This window comes from Chanodichthys erythropterus, chromosome 9, assembly GCF_024489055.1.
Source record: "Chanodichthys erythropterus isolate Z2021 chromosome 9, ASM2448905v1, whole genome shotgun sequence".
In the NCBI taxonomy this organism is placed as follows: Eukaryota; Metazoa; Chordata; class Actinopteri; order Cypriniformes; family Xenocyprididae; genus Chanodichthys; species Chanodichthys erythropterus.
This window is the reverse complement of record NC_090229.1, coordinates 36912865-36932600: the sequence shown is the minus strand read 5'-3', so window position 1 is coordinate 36932600 and position 19736 is coordinate 36912865. Positions and strand designations below refer to the sequence as shown.

The following is a 19736-nucleotide window of genomic DNA, read 5'->3' as shown; positions in this document are numbered from 1 at the left end:
ATTACCAGCTTTTTCTTATTACTAACCAGACTGACTTTAAGTTTATTTCTGCCATATGTTTACAGAAGCTCTTGTTGAGGATTAAAAGAAGTTTAGATGTTGATGTTTTATTGGTCAAAAAGCAAGCACTGACCATGGTCAGCTTATTTTCTGTTTGTAAAAGATTTGAATGAATGTCACAAAGTGGTCTCTCTCTCTCTTCCTTCAGTTTATTGACCGACATGAACACTTATTATACTATCCTCAACAGTGGTGACAATAGTTACTCATACTGCAGTGCATGATGGGAGTATTGTACTATGCATGCATTACAGCGTGAAGTGTTTTGTTGATTGTCACCATTTTTGAGATTCATTTGCTGATTCTTGATGTCTGTGTGTGTTTAAATCATGCAGTAGTTCTCTTTTATGCACTATGGTTTTAAAATCATTCACAAGAACTGTTTGTTGCACTTTGTTCTCATGCTCTAGTTTCACAGGGTTGGTAACGCAAAACGTAAATGTGTAAACGACAGAACATATGATTAGTTACTTTGGATACAATCATGATAAATGCAGCTAATATCTGCTCACTGTAAAGTACTGATCTTAATGCTTTCAACATCATATGCATTGTTGCAAAGAAAAATCTAACAAAAGAAGGGAAGGGTTACGGGCCCATCTAAAGCAAACGCTAATCTCCATAATGGTGGCATCATTTTTTTTCTTGACCGATAAAACATCAATATCTAATTCTCAATAAGAGCTTCTGTAGACATATGACATAAATAAACTTAAAGTCAGTCTGGTTGGTAATAAGAAAAAGCTGGTAATGCTGTTTGTGGAGTTGTTTAATCAGATCTTGAGAGATTTAATGTCTTTTATCATCAGTTGATTTCATCTAAAGCTGTGACTGAAGTCAGTTCTTGTGTTTCTCTTTTCTTCAGAGATTCTGCTTGTTAACAGCAGGTGTTCATCACTAATGCTCAATCTTCACTTAATCATCTCATTAGTTTTAACTCTGCTTTAATGTTACTTTAACACTCTGTAGAGTGGGACCATATGTAATCTGAGCAGAGTTTATTTAACTCTAAGTATCCTAACCAGCCCAAAACTATAATATATTGGACCAATGGTGTGAGTTCGGTGGCGGGACTGTTTGTTCAACCAGTGGTAGGTGTGGGGAGTATGAAAACAGTGGAGATTACTAGTCAGTAAATGCACCCATTTAAAGTGTTTGGTCAGTAACTAATATGTAATCTGATTCATACTTGTCTGTGAACGTCCTCAGAGTTTAAAAGGACGGCCCCCTCCCGCCCCTCTCTTTGGTGATGAAAGTGATGATGAGGATGACCTGGACTGGCTGGGCTGATGTGACCCTTCTGAAAATCATTGTCCGATGCCAGATGACTCCTGGCAAGGAGGCCAAATGAACTGTGTTTGTGTGCTGGACCGCCAGGGACTTTAATTTGTGGGGATGGATGATGCAAGAAACATTTCAGGATTTTGTGATCAAAGAGAGTAACTTCCTGTCCAAAACCTTGAAAAGCATTTGAATGAGTCTTGATGGCGATATGAACTGAGTGCTGCTTATAAACTGATTTACTGCACATACAGCAAAAAAAATCATCTTTAAATCTACAAATACTGTAAATCATAACAAATGAATTCTTTTTTTTAAAAAAAAAAACTTAATTTATGATTCAGTGTTCCCATCTTTAGAACAGTTTTCATGTTTAATTCTCATGACATTAGCTTTCTGTGTCTGTTCTTAATATTTATACATTGTACTAACAGCAACCAATTCCATATTAAAGAAATGAGACTGTCACTTTCTTTAGCATTTGACTGATTTGTTCATCAGTTCATATTTTAAAAGAGGGGAAAGCCATGTATAAAAGGAATAAACAATGAGAGTTAACAATTACATCAATAATAGGTAAGCAGTAGTGATATGAGTCCTCCATATGTCTTTGTCAGTTACAGTAAGGAATGAGGAATAATTAAACGAATGCACAATGTGTGCAATGTTTTAATAATTACACAGTCCAACTTCAGTCATTCTGCCTTTATCACCTTTACCACAAATACATCTATATTATGGGCCTCTTTCATTAAACACAAGCAGAACGTGTTTTTGCTAATTCCTCACAATTCAACGCAACAATTTACATCACAAAGATTTACACAAAAAAAGCAAATAAATTTCAGGGTTGTGCCCCAACAACTACTTCCTTCATTTCGTGATATTACACTGTGAAACTGTTTGCATATCAAACAAACCTGGATCTAAAACTTAAACAAAGATGATCAAAACCTTAGGGGCCGTTCACACACAACTAATGTTTTCAGTCATTCCACTGCGCTACATGACCAGTTATTCTATATAAAAATGCAAAAAGGCGAACATTTGACCATGCCATTGTTTGCAGCTTCTCATGAATAACGTCATTCTAAAAACAATGCCGGAGTTAAAAATAGTTGAACTTTTAAAAAAAACATCTCTATACCTTTTTTTCCCCATTCTATTGCCCGAGTCTTGTGTTTTTAAACACAAAAATGTGTTAGTTGAGAATCAGGAGCCTCATTTATAAAGTGTGTGTGTGTACGCACAGATTTGATCTTAGAGTGTGCATACGCTTAAATTCATGCCAACGCTCGTATTTCTAAAAACAATCTTTGACGTGGAAAAGTGCTTATCTCCATGTCAGGGTCAGGGTCTGCGCACACTTTTCCTTGTTAGAGTACTGCAGGTTTTTGGAAATCTGAGCTATTCTTACAGCTCTTTATTCTGAAATAAAAGATTTGGACGATGACTGGTGGTCTTTTTAAAATGTAAATTACATTAGGCATTGTTTACAAGGCGAAGAACAAACCATTCAGCTGCGCGCAAGTTCAAGATCATTTGCGATTTATAGATTTTACATCTGAAAGAGAGGCATATGCGCATTTACTAGAAATGATGACAAGATCAAATGTAGGAACATTTCTACGCAACATTTTATAAATGAGGCCCAGATTTTTTTCAGATTCTTGCACATTATACATTATTATAAAAATGCAGCGTTAGACAAAGTTTTTCAATGTTTCAAAGTACACCATGTAACTCTTGCGGTTAAAAAACAAAACTGCATTTTGTGGAAGAACATTTTGTTTGTGCTTCAGGTCTGCGTAACTGTGCTGATAAATATGAGCTTTCACAATAGATGATGCTTTACAATGAACTTTCTTAGAGAGCTACATATGACAATTTATCCATTGAGTAATAAAAATGGCATCGTCTCTGCATTGCTTTTACATTTCAAATCCCTCAGTTCTCGTCATCTCTGAAAAGCCAAGCCAATGTTTATTCTTGTTTTATTACGATCTGTGTCTCATTCTCTTTTCACCAGCAGACTCTCCTTTGTTCAGCATTTGTTTAAAATGGCTGATTCCTTGGACATTTAGCAGCTCCATGTCAATTTTTCTCTCTCGTTGTGACAACTAACCTCTGCCACTCCCACACCAGACACACGACAATGCACCTTGAGAAACGTCTCTCTAATTAGGGATATGACAAGACACACTGGCGAGTGATGCATATACGCAATTTCCCACAAAAACCATCCTGCTAGGTCTAAAATACACTTACTCTGATTCACCATGGTAAGCCTAAGTGTAAGACACACACGATTTGGAAGAGGGATTGATAATAAATTAAAATTTGTTAATTTTGAACAAAAAAAAAGTTACATGATGTACATTTAAACAATAAAATTTATTTAGTGTGAATCATCCCTTTGACCGCTGTGATCGTCTTTTTCAGCATCTTGCACACGACAAAGTGTTCTGAAAATGCAACTCAAGTTAAAAATAAACGCAAAAAGGTATTCAGTGTGAATCACCCTTTGACCAGTGCTCAGGTCTCGTATCTTTTGCCGTCTCACGCATGAGCCGTGTTTAGAATGCCATGTCAAGTTTAAAGTAGTTAAACTTTCTATACCTTGCATTTTTAAATGCAAAAATGCGTTGTCTTTTTGTAGCATCTCACACGACAACGACATTCTAAACACATGGCTCAAGTTTGACTTTAAAATCCCTATCTAAAGACCTTACTAATTTTTTTCATTCCTTTGCCCTGCATCTTTAAATGTTAAAACGCATTGTGTGAACGGCCCCTCAGAAAGTCTGTGAACCAATCAGAAGCAAAAATTCAACATCATCATGGACTACTTATTGATCTTATCAAAAAGTTGTTTTTAGAAAATATTTAAGGTGATATTGCTGCATTCATGACAGGACTGACCCGTTCAGCTGCTCCCAAAGATACTCAGTAGTTTAAAAAACCCTTTGCTTTAATGCGGTTTCTACAGATGAGATATGTTAGTGTGCATGATCAGAGCATAAATAACCACAAAATATTAGCTTACTGCTCACTAGATCATTAGGACAAAGCAAACTGAAACATGTATGAGCTGCAGTCCTGTGGAGGAGTTTGTGTTCCTGAGCTCCCAACAGATGTGTGTTCATAGTTTCCAAAAAGTGCTTGCTGTAGGCAAATGTCCGTCTCTTCAAGAAATCCCTCCACCACTGAAAGCTGTTTAAAAGTATGAAAAATAAGCTTCTTGGTACTGCTGTGTAAACACCAGAGAGGGCTCATCGAAGGTCAAGCATCGATACAGTGCCTTCTGTGATTATAATGTGGCTGCCGCCCTGAGGGAAAACATCGAACGGATCATTTCATGTCATTTCAGAACACATGCAAATGAATGAATGGTGTAGTTGATGTCACTACCGTAAAAAGAGGAGGCTCTTTGGGGTGAGGATGAAAGCCTTTCTGCGTGCAGGTTGAGATCTCCTCCAGGCCATAGTCTGTCAGTCTGAAGTAGCCGGTCCTGCGCACACGTCAACATTGGTCAACAAGACCAATACGGCACACAGGCTCAATGAAAATGCAATTGCACTCCCTGACAGTAGATGGCGCTTATAAAAAAGCAGAAATATGCTAAACGCAGCACTGCACAAATTTCTCTCTGACACCCGTATGTCACGAAGTAAGTCATGTTTTCAAAAAGTCATTCAGATTTGTTTTTATTCGCTATAATGTTTATATCTACCCTATAAAATGAAATCACACTTTTTTTCTTTTTTAAAGATTTGTTTTTAGCATTTTTGCCTTTTATTATGATAGGAAGAGTTTGGTTCCAAAAAGCGATAAACGCCATTTAAAAAAAAAAAAAAAAAAACGAGTTTCCACCAAAATAAGTATTGTATCTGCTCGGTATTGAAAAGTCAATTATTAATTGTGCGCAAAATACGATTTCTGTTATGTTTTCTCCCCTTCTTTCCAAAACGCGACAAACGCCAGTCTCCCTTCTCTGCAGAATGCGATATATCAGCTCAACCAATCACAGCGCACCATTCCACGCACTGTAAATCATAATGGCGGTGCTCTGAATACACCCGGCTTCCTAGTTTTCATTACTTTGTGATCAACTAAAACAGAAAAACGATAATTTTGGCTGCATTGATGAACCTGTGGTGGTTTCTGCGGTGGGGAAGAAACGCAAGTCATCGAAATCTAATCATTTATGTGAGGAGATTGAGAAGATGAGGCACTCGAGTCGGGAGGAGGAAAAATGCGGCTGTTCCACGACAGCATCAAACTTCTGTCACGGTCCCAAAACTGAATCATGAACAGATTTTAAAAGCCGTTTTTAGATACTCTTTAGATACCAGATACTCTTTATATATAATTAATTTATAACATTAACAAGATGACACGTTGAATTCACTTTGGGAGTGACTGCTGAATGTATTTTTAGTAAAATGCCTGTATATAAGATTGACAAAGTTTAGACTCTGTCATATATGTGAATCAACTTACTTTGTTGTGTATTTTCAATTTGAAAAATAACTTTTATATTGATGGATTAATTGCATTTTGAAAAAAAAAAGTGTCATGGATTTATTATATTATTGGGAAAGTAATCAATTTTTATAATAAACCTTGTAAAATTAAAATGTAGATTTGAATGTTTAATGTTTTTATAACCAAAAGATGCTATGTGAAAGTTTGAAACAGAAAATAGTGGTTTTTATCTTGCCACTTTCTTTTTTTCTTGGAGCGAAATCCGAAACCGAACAGTAAGTCAGATATTAGCTGTTGTAACTCAGGCATACTATGTCTGATCTGCACCAAACTTCACATGAGTGATAAGAGTCCTGGCCTAAAGACATCTATATGACAATATTCAGTTAGCTATAGCGCCACCTGTTGGCAGCAGGAAGTGTGGCACTTTTACATGATTTTGCCATAATTCTCCTGTATTTACTCGCTCACATGCATGTCGCCCACTGTTCGCTGTTTTTTCTGAGGCCAACGGGTGGCGGTGAGCCCGGGTGCGAGGGCCCTTTCATCGCTGCTTGCAGCTTTAATTCTTCTTCTTCTTCTTCTTCTCCAAAAGTGAATCGCATTTTAGAGGGCCTAAACGTGCTCGAAAACTCATGAAACTTTGCACACGCGTCAGAAGTGGTGAAAATGTACGTCTTTTATGGGTTTCGGAATTGGGCGTGGCAAAATGGCTCGATAGCGCCATCTAATGTACAGCCCCGCTCGCTACATTACACTAGGGTTTTGAAATTCGGTACACACATTTATCAGCCCAGTACCTACAAAAAATTCTTCTTTTGTAGAAAAAATTCATTCTTTTTACTCAAATTAATCAAAATGGAGTTATAATGTTTTGGAACCAAATTCTTCATATGTAGACAGGAAGTGAAATGAAAGAGGGAAAGGTCCGTGAGCCGGGACTCAATCTCGGGTCGCCCGATGCGCAACGCTGTTGTCGCGCTGCCCACGAGGCTATCGGCACTGACAAAACCACACTTTTCTCACATTGACAGTTGTTGAGGGAACGTGTTAAATCACTCTAGCAACATGGTAAAAATGTTAGCAGTGTGCTATTCATGCTAACAATATGCTAGCTATGTGCTAATAATGTTAACAATATGCTAGCAATGTGCAAAACCGTGCTAACAAAATGCTAGCAATGTGTTAACCATATCAACAACACATTAGCAATGTGTTAAATCATGCTAACATGATTTAGCATTTTAACATGTTAATAATGCTAGCAATGTGTTAACCATGTTAACAATGTGCTAAACATCTTAAATCTCATTAACTACATGTTCTTATTTAAAATGTTAAATCATGCTAACAAACATGCCAATTTATTTTAGCAATGTGTTAACATGGTAACAACATGCTAATTGTTGAACTGAACATGTTAAATAATGGTAGCACAATATTAAGTCATGTTAACAAAATGCCAAATCATGTTAGCAACAAATGCTAAAATCATGCTAACATGATAAAACATGCTAAAAATGTTTATTTATGCTAACAGTGTTAAAACATGTTAGCGTGCTAATTGATGATAACAACGCATTAAAACATGCTAGCAACATGTTAACAATGTGCTAATCATTTTGACAACATGTTAAATCATGTTAGCAAACAATGCTAATTCAAATTATGAAAATGCCAAATCATGCTAGCAAACATGCAAATTAATGCTAGCAATATATTAACATGGTAACAACATGCTAATTGTTGACGTGAACATGTTAAATAATGCTAGCACCATATTAATGTTGGCAAAAAATGCTAAAATCATGCTAACAACATGATAAAAAATTGATTATGCTAACAGTGTTACAACATGTTAGCATGCTAATTCATGATAGCAATGTTAAATAATGCTAGTGACATTCATGCTAGCAAATTGCTATTTCACTGCAAAATCATGCTAACATGTTCAATCATGTTAACAAAATGTTAAATCATGCTAGCAAAATGTTAATAATTCTATCATGGTTAGCACATTGCTAGCAACATGCTTGCAACGTGTTATATCATGCTAGCAACATGTTAACAATGTGCTAATCATGTTAGCAAAATTTTAAATCATGTTAACAAAAAATTTTAATTCAAATTAAGAACATGCTAAAATGTTAAATCATGGTAGCAAACATGCTAATTTATGCTAGGAATATGTTAACATGGTAACAATGTGGTAATTGCTAACATCATATTAATTCATGTTAACAACATGCTAACAACATGTTAAACACGTGTTTATGTATGTTAACAGTGTTAAAACATGTTAGCATGCTAATTCATGATAGCAACATGTTGAAACATGCTATTGACATGCTTATTCATGTTAACAACATGTTATTTCATGCAAAATCATGCTAGCAACATGTTAAACTGTTCTTGTGAGGTAATATGTTTTGAAGGTAATAAACTAACTTTAAAACTACGTTAAACTTCAAACGTCTTCAAACCAAAAACATTCAAACTTTAAGGGTTTAAAACTTTTTCCATCTTTCTGGCCTGGTTTCTTCAAGCCAACTTCAGTTTGAAATCAAACTGTGCGACTAGGTGCCACTTCGTCTCTCTCACTGCTGGACTTACTCGTTGAATTTGGGAGAGCAGACGATGGCGATGGACTCCGGCAGCATCATCTGGTATGAGCAGTGGGTGTGCAGGTCAACGCTGGACAGGAAGGCGGTCTGAGTCGGGTGCGTCTGTGGAGCAGATCTGATCTGTCACACATCTGAGAGAACTGTAAGCCTCTGACGGACATATGGGGAAATAATCATTTTAAGATCATTACTTGCTCATGCAGCTCAACAATAGGGAGTGGGAGGTGAACATGATATTCAAACTCGCTTCATGACACTGCATGCTATTGGATCTCTATGGTTGATATGAATTACATAAGCAGAGAAGGCAGAAATGTAAGGTTGAGACTGACATGTATCCAGCCCAGGGTGATGAGGTTGTGCTGATCCTGCACCAGAAACAGCTCCTCTTCATTCTCTGTGTCACAGTAATCTGGACCGCCACACTGTTTCGGCACGATCACATGTGTCACCGTGAACGCGTTCCTATTCTGCAACAGACACACACACACACATGCTCCATTTAGATGTCTTAATGCATTGTATTGATAAAGCCTATCCAAAAATATATGCATAAAATACTACACAGAAAAAAGTACTGGGACACTTGACCATTATGCCAACAGGGACTGTAATGACATCGCATTCTAATTACACAGACATTAATATGGAGTTTGCAGCTATAACAGCAGTGGATCTGATTAAAACACATGAATTCAATAATTAAGGTGTGTCCCAATACTTTTATCCAAAGGTTTATTAGACAACTAGATTAGAAATATGATTTATAAAGTACAGTGTTAAAACACTGAGATTACATATAAACTTAAAGGGTTAGTTCACCCACAGTTCACTTTCGTTCATCTTCAGAACACAAATTAAGATATTTTTGATGAAATCCGAGAGGTTTATGACTCGTCCATAGACACTTTCAAGGTCCAGAAAGGTACTAAAGACATTGTTAAAGGTGCCCTAGAATTGAAAATTTACCTCGGCATAGTTGAATAACAAGAGTTCAGTACATGGAAATGACATACAGTGAGTCTCAAACTCCATTGTTTCCTCCTCCTCATATAAATCTCATTTGTTTAAAAGACCTCCAAAGAACAGGCGAATCTCAACATAACACAGACTGTTACGTAACAGTCGGGATCATTAATATGTACGCCCCCAATATTTGCATATACCAGCTCATGTTCAAGGCATTAGACAAGGGCAGCCAGTATTAACGTCTGGATCTGCACAGGTGAATCATCAGACTAGGTAAGCAAGCAAGAACAATAGTGAGAAAATGGCAGATGGAGCAATAATAACTGACATGATCCATGATAACATGATATTTTTAGTGATATTTGTAAATTGTCTTTCTAAATGTTTCGTTAGCATGTTGCTAATGTACTGTTAAATGTGGTTAAAGTTACCATAATTTCTTACTGTATTCATGGACACGAGACTGTAGTTATTTTCATTTTTAAACACTTGCAGTCTGTATAATTCATAAACAACTTCATTCTTTATAAATCTCTCCAACAGTGTGTAATATTAGCTTTAGCCTCGGAGCACTATCAAACTCATTCAGAATCAAATGTAAACATCCAAATAAATACTATACTCACAGGAATCGATGCATGCATGCAGTATGAATGACAAACATTTAGTAAAGATCCATTTGTGGGTTATATTAGCTGTGTGAACTTTGTTTATGAATCGATTATAGAGTCGAGAGCCCGGGGGCGGGGAGCGCGAGGATTTAAAGGGGCAGCGCGCTGAATCGGCTCATATTTAATGATGCCCCAAAATAGGCAGTTAAAAAAAAAAAAATCAAAAAAAAAATCTATGGGGTATTTTGAGCTGAAACTTCACAGACACATTCAGGAGACACCTTAGACTTATATTACATCTTGTGAAAAAGCATTCTAGGGCACCTTTAAAACAATCATGTGACTGCAGTGGTACAACCTTAATGTTATGAAGAGACGAGAATAGTTTTTGTGCGCAAAAAAACAAAACAAAAATAAAGACTTTATTCAACATGTACATACTTCTAGGATGTAGTATAAGTAGGATGCAGCAATATAGTTTTATGTAACAGCGGCAGCTCTGGGAACATGGCCAAAAGCACGAATTCTATTGGTTGACCAGTCCTATTTGTAGTTTTACTTGATATTTTAAAAATCTGTCGTTTTGATGTCATACGAAGGTTCGTGTCCATCTGAAAGCTCACATTAAAGAGATACTCCACCCAAAAATGACAATTCTCTCATCATTTACTCACGCTCATGCCGCCCAAGATGGATATGACTTTCTTTCTTCAGATGAACATAAATGAAGATTTCTAGAAAAATAATCCATCTCTGTGAGCCCATATAATTGAGTGGATGGGACCCCCAAAGTTGATGCTTCAAAAACACGACAGTAATCCAAACAACCCAGTGGATTAATTAATGTCTTCTGAAGCAAAACAATAAGTGTGTGTGAGAAAAATCCAATTTTTAACTTTTATAAACCATCGGCCAACTTCCATACGTGCATTTATAAGCTCACACTTGAGGTAAATGTCAGCATATTGTGAAGTCTGAAGCAAGCGCATTGTGAAACTCGTGCGAGAAGTGACTGTCCTCAGTGCTCCCACATCACTTCTTGCAATACAAAACATGCTTATGTCATGAATAACAACATGCTGACATTTGTTAAGATTTATTTTCGCAAAGTGTTACATCAAGGATTTCCGCCATGTTCATTTTGTGTGGTTTTTGAAGCATCAGATTTGGGGGTCCTGCACACTTATGGACTATTTTTCTAAAAATCTCTGTGTTCCACAGAAGAAAGACAGTCATATACATCTGGGACGGCATGATAAGGGTGAGTTAATCATACTTCATCGCAATTTGTTGATAACATCAAATTATCTGAAATAATCTTAAGTGTTTCGGAACTTGATATCGCAATAAAGTCATACCAGTCTGCCACAGAGTATCCCACAGGTCTCCACTGCTCTTATGGTGTTGTTATTGGCTATTCGCAGAAATTTGCCACAAAGCTCAGCGGGAACAGCAATGTGCCGTAAACCATCAACCATTGTAGCTGAAACACAAAGACAAACACTGTGACAACAGAAACAGAGGTTGCTTCATGTCTAGTGAGGTTTGAGAGCGAGCCGTACTGTTGGTGCTGAGGTGACCCGGTTTAAGTGAGCGGTCAAAGGTCGGGGGAGCAGCCGGGCTGGGAGCTGACGGAGTGCTGTTATTGGCCGAGGGGTAGTGCGGACTCTGAGGAGGAGTGGGGGACTCTAGGTAGGGCAGCGGTGGACCCTGGATCCCAGGGATGAGCAGCGTGTCGTGCTGTGGGGACGCTGGCGAGTTGAACTCGTGGACACGCTGTTGACGGTCCTTCTGCCGGATCATCTCCTCGAACATGCTGAACTGCTCCTGCTCCAGCTGCCTCCTCTGCATGTCCGCCACACGCTGCCGCTCCGCCTCCAGCTCTCGCTGCCGAGACAACTCGCGCTCCAGTGCTTGTGCTTCCGCACGCTGGTGGATGACAGAAGTAGATTCATCAAATTAAACACGTGCATCTTTAAATTTGAGATGAAACGCACCAAAAACATCCATATTTCATTCCCAAAATCAATAACACATACAGAAAATTACTATTTGACTATTATTTTAAAACATAACAGACTGTTACTCATATTTTTAATTTAAAAAGAATGAAAAAAAAAAGGAAAATCCCGCACACTATCAACTTACAAAACCGTAAAAAAGTTCTTTATTGGCAACGTTTCAATCGTATGATCTTCATCAGGCCAGGTTGATGCCAGATGCAGATCATATGATCGAAACGTTGCCAATAAAGAACTTTTTTACGGTTTTGCAAGTTGATAGTGTGTGGGATTTTCCTTGTTTTTTTGTATTTTGACTACACAAGTCCTCTATCCTACGCACCTATCTATGACCTACAGGTGTGTGACGCTAATTGATCATTAATTTAAAAAGAATAAAATATTACTGCAATACATATATAATTAGTTTATTTTAATATATATATATATATATATATATATATATATATATTTTTTTTTTTTTTTTTTTTTTTTTTTAAGATTTTATTTTAATGTTTTAATTTAATGTAGAATATGTACACTGGAAGTCAAAAGTTTTTTAATGTTTTTGAAGGAAGTCTCTTCTGCTCACCAAGACTGCATTTATTTGATTAAAAATACAGTAAAAACAGTAATTTTGTGAAATATTACTACAATATAAAATAAGTTTTCTATGAGAATATATAGTAAAATATAATTTATTTCTGTGATCAAAGCTGAATTTTCAGCATCATTACTCCAGTCTTCAGTGTCACATGATCCTTCAGAAATAATTCTAATATGACAATTATTACTCAATTATTATATACTATTATTATTGGTGCTCAATTATTAATAATGGTTCTTATTGTTTAACTGTAACAATATAATCACTTTTTTTTTCAAGTTTTTATACATGTGTATAGAATCCACTCATGTGGAATTATGGAAACTGAAAATTAAATGGGTGGTTGATTATGATTTCACACTTTTAACTTTGGTTAGTGTGTAATGTTGCTGTTTGAGCATAAACAACATCTGCAAAGTTATGACGCTCAAAGATCAATGCAAAGGGAGATATTTTCTTTTACAGGAATCACTTTTTAAGGACTACAACAAACGGCTGGTAGGGACTACAACGACTTTTCTTGGGTTGGTGACATCACAAACCATAAAATTTACATAAACCCCGCCCCGGAGAACACACAACAAAGGGGGCGGGGCCATGTTGGGCTGCTTTAGAGAAGAGGAAGAGTTGTTGTAGTCGAGTGTTGTTGTCATGCCGTCATTTTACACCAAACTGCTTCACAAACGAGAGTCAATTCAACACTGGATTTGCACAAAATAAGGCTGAACACCGTTACTGACAATCCTCATTTTGGCTGTGTGAGATTCTCCAGCTTTGTTGTTGTTGAGCTGTTAAAGCTCCACCCTCTTCTGGAGCAGCAGCTCATTTGCATTTAAAGGGACACACACAAAAACGATGTGTTTTTGTTCACACCCAAATAGGGGCAAATTTGACAATCTATAATAAATGATCTGTGGGGGATTTTGAGCTGAAACTTCACACATTCTGGGGACACCAGAGACTTCTATTACATCTTGTGAAAGAGGCATTATAGGTAAATAAATGTGCATTATGATAAAGATAATAGGGGAAGAAATTTTTGTGTTAAAACCGTCACGGAAATAAAGTGACAATGCACAAAAACAATACTGGTCCTAATTTTCGAGTCATTCTCTTCATGCAAAATATAATATTTGATTTTGGGGTGAAATATGACCAGCGTGCCTCACCTTTTTGTTGATGTACTCGGCATATTCTCTCTCATATCTTCTCAGTAAATGTTTCTTCAGCAGCTCTGCTTGAGGAAAAGCCGTCTCCTTCAGCTTCTGTGTGAGGAGCAACAGACAAACTAAGACAACTACCATGGTATGATGAGAATAATGATCAGTCTGGTGACATTCAAATCAATAATTTCCCATCTAGACTTCACTAGACTACATTACCCTTAACGTCTCCTTCTTCTCAGGAATATTAGACAGCTTATATTCTGGATGCTTAGGAAGCTTTTCAATGAAAAGCCTGCCGGGTTAAAAAGAACAGGAGTTAAACCTGTTGCATTTAAACTGGAACATTACTAATATCACTCACACTCCCATAACTGAGACTCCCATTCAAGATAAAGGGACACTCCACCCAAAAATTAAAGTCCTGTCATCATTTACTCATCCTCATGACTTTCTTCTGCAGAGAACAGAAAAGAAGAAGCAACCAAACAACATTAGACCCAATCAACTTTCATTGTAAGGACAAAAAACCCCAAGCAAAACATATTTTATGTTCCACAGAAGAACAAAAGTCATACAAGTTTGTAATGAGTAAATGACAGAACTTTCATTTCCGGGTGGAGCATCACTTTAACACAGAAAGGAAAGCACTAGAGCAGCGTTCAGAGGTCTTCTTACGTGATGTATTTGTTGTAGAGGACAAAGGCGTGCTCTGTGTTGCCCTCCTCGCCGTACACGTGGGCCATGCGGATCATCTCCATGCCCGAGCGGAAGTATCTGCGGACGGGCACGGCTTCGTTCATGTCCACCGTGCTGCCCTTCTTCGTCAAGGCCCGCACCCGCTCCTCTGGGGTCAAACTCACATCGGAGTGGTCCAACATCATGTGGGCAATGTCCCCAATCTAGGCCTTCAACCCTGTGAGGAAACGTTACAGACAAAACACGATTTCTGTATGAAAGAGTTCAACATTTATTCTAAGGTTTACTACGTTTAGAGGATTAGTTCACTTTCAAATTAAATTTCCTGATAATTTACTCACCCCCATGTCATCCAAGATGTTCATGTCTTTCTTTCTTCAGTCAAAAAGAAATGAAAGTTTTTGATGAAAACATTCCAGGATGTTTCTCCATATAGTGGACTTCAATGGCCTCCAGACGGTTGAAGGTCAAAATTACAGTTTCAGTGCAGCTTCAAAGATCTCTACATGATCCCAGACGAGGAATAAGAGTCTTATCTAGAGAAACCATCTGTCATTTTCTAAAAAGCTATATACGTTTTAACCATAAATGCTTATCTTGAACTAGCTCTCTTCTTCTTCACTGCTAAGTGTAATTCTGCCCTCCAATGGTCAGAGTTTAACTAAATTGTCATATACAATATGTTAGTGAAAGTATATAACAATTAGTTCAAACTCTGACCTGTGGAGGGCAGTAATACACTTAGCAGTGTCTACACTGCTGGAATTCAAATAGAGAAGAGAGCTAGTTCAAGATGAGCATTTATGGTTAAAACATATATAACTTTTAATTTTTTTTAGAAAATGGCTGATGGTTTCTCTAGATTAGACCCTTATTCCTCGTCTGGTATCATTTAAAGCCCTTTGAAGCTGCACTGAAACTGTAATTTTTACCTTCAACCATTTGGAAGCCATTGAAGTCCACTATAAGGAGAAAAATCCTGGAATGTTTTCATCAAAAACCTTCTTTTCGAGTGAAGAAAGAAAGACATGAACATCTTGGATGACATTGGGGGTGAGTAAATTATCAGGAAATTTTTATTTGAAAGTGAACTAATCCTTTAATATACACATAAGAACTCAGCAACTTAAAGGGATAGTTCACACAAAATTAAAAATTCTGTCATCATTTACTCACTTTCAAGTTGTTCCAAACCTGTATGAATTTCTTCTGTTAAACTAAAAGGAAGATATTTTGAAGAGTATGGTTAACCAAACAAGTTGATGCATCCCACTGACTTCCATAGTATGGGAAAAAAAAAATACTGTGGAAGTCAAACACGACTGTTTGATTTCCGACATTCTTCAAAATATCTTCTTTTGTGTTCAGCAGAAGAAAGACATTCATACAGGTTTGGAACAATTTGAGAGTGAATAAATGATGACAGAATTTTCATTTTTGGTTAAACTGTCTCTTTAATAAACGTCAAATTCATTTACATATATTAGTCTTAAAGGCACAGTAGCAAAAAACGTTTACTTTAGAGAAAGAGAAACAATCATGTAAATTAAATGTTTTGTTGCAAACATTTACTAGCATTATACGTTGATCAATAAAACCCAGGTGTTAATGTATGTGTACATTCTTACACTATTGAGTAACCATTGAGTAGTGAATTATTTTCTGTGGCTGACAGAATCAAATAAAGATGTGAAATATATTTCACGCTCACTTTACATTATTTTTCGTCATATAAAATAATAATAATAACCAGCAGCTATACTTCGTTAGGGTTTTTCTATATATTAATTGTTATGCTGTATGTGTGATGTTTATGAATATGGCTAATGTTAAAGCTTTAAAAAGCCTCACCTTGGTAATAATGGCAGTCTGTCTTTCAGATCACAATCACATTAGCAGGGAAAACCCGTCCATCGCCTTTAGCTGTACTTCATGTAAATAAATGCTACGTTCTGTAGCTCTGTTTCCATCCTTAATCTCAAACACTCACTCACTTCCTCTTCCTGTGTGACGCAAACAGCAGGATAAGCTGTTCTCAGATCAGTGTTGTCTCCCTCCACAGGCGTGGGAAGGTTTTCATGCTCGTCCGATCGATCCGATTCAGGGTGTGTCAGTTAATATTTGACTGATAAACTGGTTCCCTTTCGATACTTCACTCGTACTGCGTATGGGGAAAGGTCTCCTTTTTCCCCGTTACTGAAGCCTTTTTCAATAACGCAGTGTAACTGCATCGTCATTGGTTCACTCATAGACAAGTTGTTGAACCAATGACGGCGCGGCATAGCCGCTCGGCCTATGGCGACAAAGCCCGCGAATATTCCCGCCGAAATGGGCGGGGTAGCTATATAAGCAGGCGCGTCGCCATAGGATTTCAGTTCTCTCTCCTTCAGCGACGACTTCATATCACTCTTCGCTGATCTCCGGCTGAAGCCTTCGCCGCCTGGAAGAAGCTCGCCTGGGAGAAGTTCTCGCCGCCGTTGAAGAGGCTCCCGCAGCGGACTGAGCTGAGACCGCCGAACGAAGACAGCGCCGGCGCCCTCGCAGACTGCCGCTTCGAGCGCCGCTCTCGAGCCGCCCGCTTCCCGCTTCCGGCCGCCTCTCAGCGCGTCTCCTGCCGCCATCCGGCGCCGTTCAAAGAGCTTTTCCCGCGGCTTAACGCCGCTTTCTAAAGAGCTTTCCCAGCGGCTCTCGCTGCTCTAAAAGAGCTACAATCGCCGTTTTCATGGCGGCGGCGTTGCCTCAATGCCGCGCCACAACTGTGGCACATGCAGAGCCAATCGCTCCGCGGATCTTCGTTCTCTAGCAGCTGTTCACCGCGCCGCCCTCGTGCCGCCTTCAGCATCTGAGAGCATTCAGCTTATTCCCTGCCGTCTTCCGTCAGGTGAGTACAGAGCTTATTTTTCTACTTTCTTGCTGGCGTTTGCTTCAAATGCCGTCTCCGAACGCGTTATTTGCCGGGTCCTCCCCCGCAAACCGCGCTCGTTGAGGATGCGAGCTCTCGCCCTCTCAGCTCAATTTGACATGATACTCTCCCCTGACTTAGGCGAGACTCGTGATACATTTTCTATCTGAGTGAGTTTATTTCTCCCTATGTGCGTCGCTCGCCGGTCCCTCCCCCGCGAGCCGCGTTAATTCAGATATATGACATGTCTTTCTTCCCTAGCTTGGGTGAGAAACATGTTATATGCTTAATTTAATGGAGCATCTTTCTGCTGTATGCACTCAGTCTTCTCTATGCGTTGTTCGCCGGTTCTGCCCGCGAGCCGCGTTTGAGAAATATAACATGTCACTTTTCCCCCTCTTGGGTGACTCCCATGTTATAAACATTCAGTTTATATAGCAGATTTTTGCAGAAGTTAACAATCTCTCAGCTGAATTTGACATGATGCTCTTGACTTAGGCGAGACTCATGATACATTTTCTATTTGTGTGAGTGTATTTTTCCTTATCTCAATGCGCGTCGCTCTTCGGTTCCGCCCCGCAAGCCGCGTCGATTGAGAAATATAACGTGACCTTCTCCCCCGACTCGGGCGAGAAACATGTTTTTATACTGTATTAATGGAGCTGATTCTGTAGTTTTTCTATGCGTTGCTTGCCGGTTCTGCCCCGCAAGCCGCTTCATTGAGAAATATAACATGTCGCTCTCCCCCCGTCTCGGGTGAGACATATGTTATATATATATATATATATATATATGTGTATATATACAGTTGATACAGCGTATTTCTGCCGAGTTTGCTGAATTTCTCAGCGCGTTGCTTGCCGGTTCTGCCCTGCAAGCGTCCTTTGAGAAATATAACGACACTCTCACCTGTCTTAGGTGAGACCTATGTTATTTATATTCAGCATATCAGTTGATGTAGCATATTATTCCAGTCTCTCTGCGTGTCGTTTGCCGGCCCTGCCCCTGCAAGCCACGTTCATGAGGATGTATGCGCTCACTGAAAGCGAGCTCAATGCTCACTTGTGCTTGGTGGAACTAACATGCTCATTATGCTGGACCTCTGTTCATGTGACTTGCTGGCTCTGCCCTGCAAGCCATGTTCATTGAGGTAGAGCGGTCTCACTTCCGACACCGCTCTGTGGAATATATCTTGATGCTCTCCCCTGACTCAGGTGGGACACATGTATATTTTTCCAAGAAGCATATATCTGTTTACTGAGTTTCTCAGCGTGTCGTTTGCCGGTTTCACCCCGCAAGCCACGTTCATGAGGATGCATGAGCATTTCTAAAAACTAGCCGGTATGCAGGCCCCCTTCCAGCGGCCCGCCAACCGGCACCATTCAACCCCTTGTCACGCGGGCCTGGCAGGCCATCCCCGGAGTATCAAGTGGGTTCTGGGGATAATATCTCAAGGCTACTCGCTCCAGTTTGCTCGCAGACCCCTGCGTTTTTGCGGGGTGCTTCCCACTTCAGTAAACACGGACGACGCTCACGTCCTCCGAGCCGAAGTGATGTCTCTGTTCGAGAAGGGGCCTATAGAAATGGTCTCCCCTCAGAGAGCGATTTACAGCCATTACTTCCTCATTCCCTAGAGTGATGGCGGTCTTAGATCCATCTTAGACCTCAGACTCCTGAACCTTTCCCTCATGAGATGGAAGTTCAAGATGTTAACGCTGAAGCAGATCCTCGCGCAGGTTTGCCCCGGGGACTGGTTCTGCTTGCTGGACCTGAAAAATGCATACTTTCACATCCAGATAGCCCCCCCCATCTCAGGCGATTCTTGAGATTTGCATTTGAAGGCGTGGCTTGCCAATATTTGGTCCTTCCATTCGGGCTGTCCCTAGCTCCTCGCACTTTTACCAAGTGCGTGAACGTGGCGCTTTCCTCACTGAGACAGTTGGGAATCCGGGTTCTCAATTTTCTCGACGACTGGCTCATCCTAGCCCAGTCACGAGCTGAGCTGGAGCATCACAGATCCGTGCTACTCAGCCACATGGAGTGTCTGGGTCTCAGGGTCAACTTTGCCAAGAGCTCACTGCTCCCCAGCTAACGTATAATGTTCCTGGGTGCAGTCTTCGACTCAGCCCGTATGACGGCTGTAGTATCGCCAGAGCACGCTCTGGCCATTCAGCAGCTCGCGGCATTGGTCAGGAACAGAGCCTGTCTCCCTCTGAAGTACTTCCAGAGAATGCTAGGGCTGATGGCTTCCGCCTTCCCGATTCTGCAGCTCTGCCTTCTTACGGATGCGGCCTTTGCAATACTGGTTGAAGTTCCGGGTCCCTCCTCACGC

General features: G+C 39.3%; 2 protein-coding genes across 4 annotated transcripts in view; one reads left to right on the top strand and one right to left on the bottom strand.

Moving 5' to 3' along the window:
- The window catches only part of fkbp15b (FKBP prolyl isomerase family member 15b), a 34842-nt gene extending 33019 nt beyond the window's left edge, over positions 1-1823 (top strand). Inside the window, exon 29 of the mRNA XM_067395506.1 lies at positions 1270-1823. Within this exon, the coding sequence (XP_067251607.1) occupies positions 1270-1350 (81 nt within the window). The 3' untranslated portion in view covers positions 1351-1823. The remainder of the gene's footprint in view (positions 1-1269) is intronic.
- A 194-nt stretch (positions 1824-2017) lies between these two features.
- stambpb (STAM binding protein b) lies at positions 2018-16492 on the bottom strand. Of its 3 annotated transcripts, XM_067395507.1 has the most exons (10): positions 16354-16492; positions 14482-14719; positions 14023-14098; positions 13810-13905; positions 11596-11962; positions 11392-11516; positions 8786-8923; positions 8443-8555; positions 4753-4852; positions 2018-4670 (listed from the first exon to the last, which is right to left on the bottom strand). In XM_067395507.1, the coding sequence occupies exons 2-10, from the start codon at positions 14685-14687 to the stop codon at positions 4614-4616; spliced, it is 1278 nt and encodes a 425-aa protein (XP_067251608.1). In that variant the 5' UTR covers positions 14688-14719; positions 16354-16492; the 3' UTR covers positions 2018-4613. The 3 variants fall into 3 exon arrangements, with proteins under 3 accessions (XP_067251608.1, XP_067251610.1, XP_067251611.1); XM_067395509.1 differs by lacking the exon at positions 2018-4670 and having other exon boundaries at positions 8443-8603; positions 8748-8923; XM_067395510.1 differs by lacking the exons at positions 2018-4670; positions 4753-4852 and having other exon boundaries at positions 8448-8603.
- Positions 16493-19736: the final 3244 nt, after the last annotated feature.

Coding starts and splice junctions, on each gene's coding strand:
- stambpb (XM_067395507.1), bottom strand. CDS start 14,687: ATGATGTTGGACCACTCCGATGTGAGTTTGACCCCAGAGGAGCGGGTG. Junction 11,963..13,809: donor CCGAGTACATCAACAAAAAG/GTGAGGCACGCT, acceptor GTCATCCACCAG/CGTGCGGAAGCACAAGCACT. Junction 8,924..11,391: donor GGATACTCTGTGGCAGACTG/GTATGACTTTAT, acceptor TGTCTGTTGCAG/AATAGGAACGCGTTCACGGT.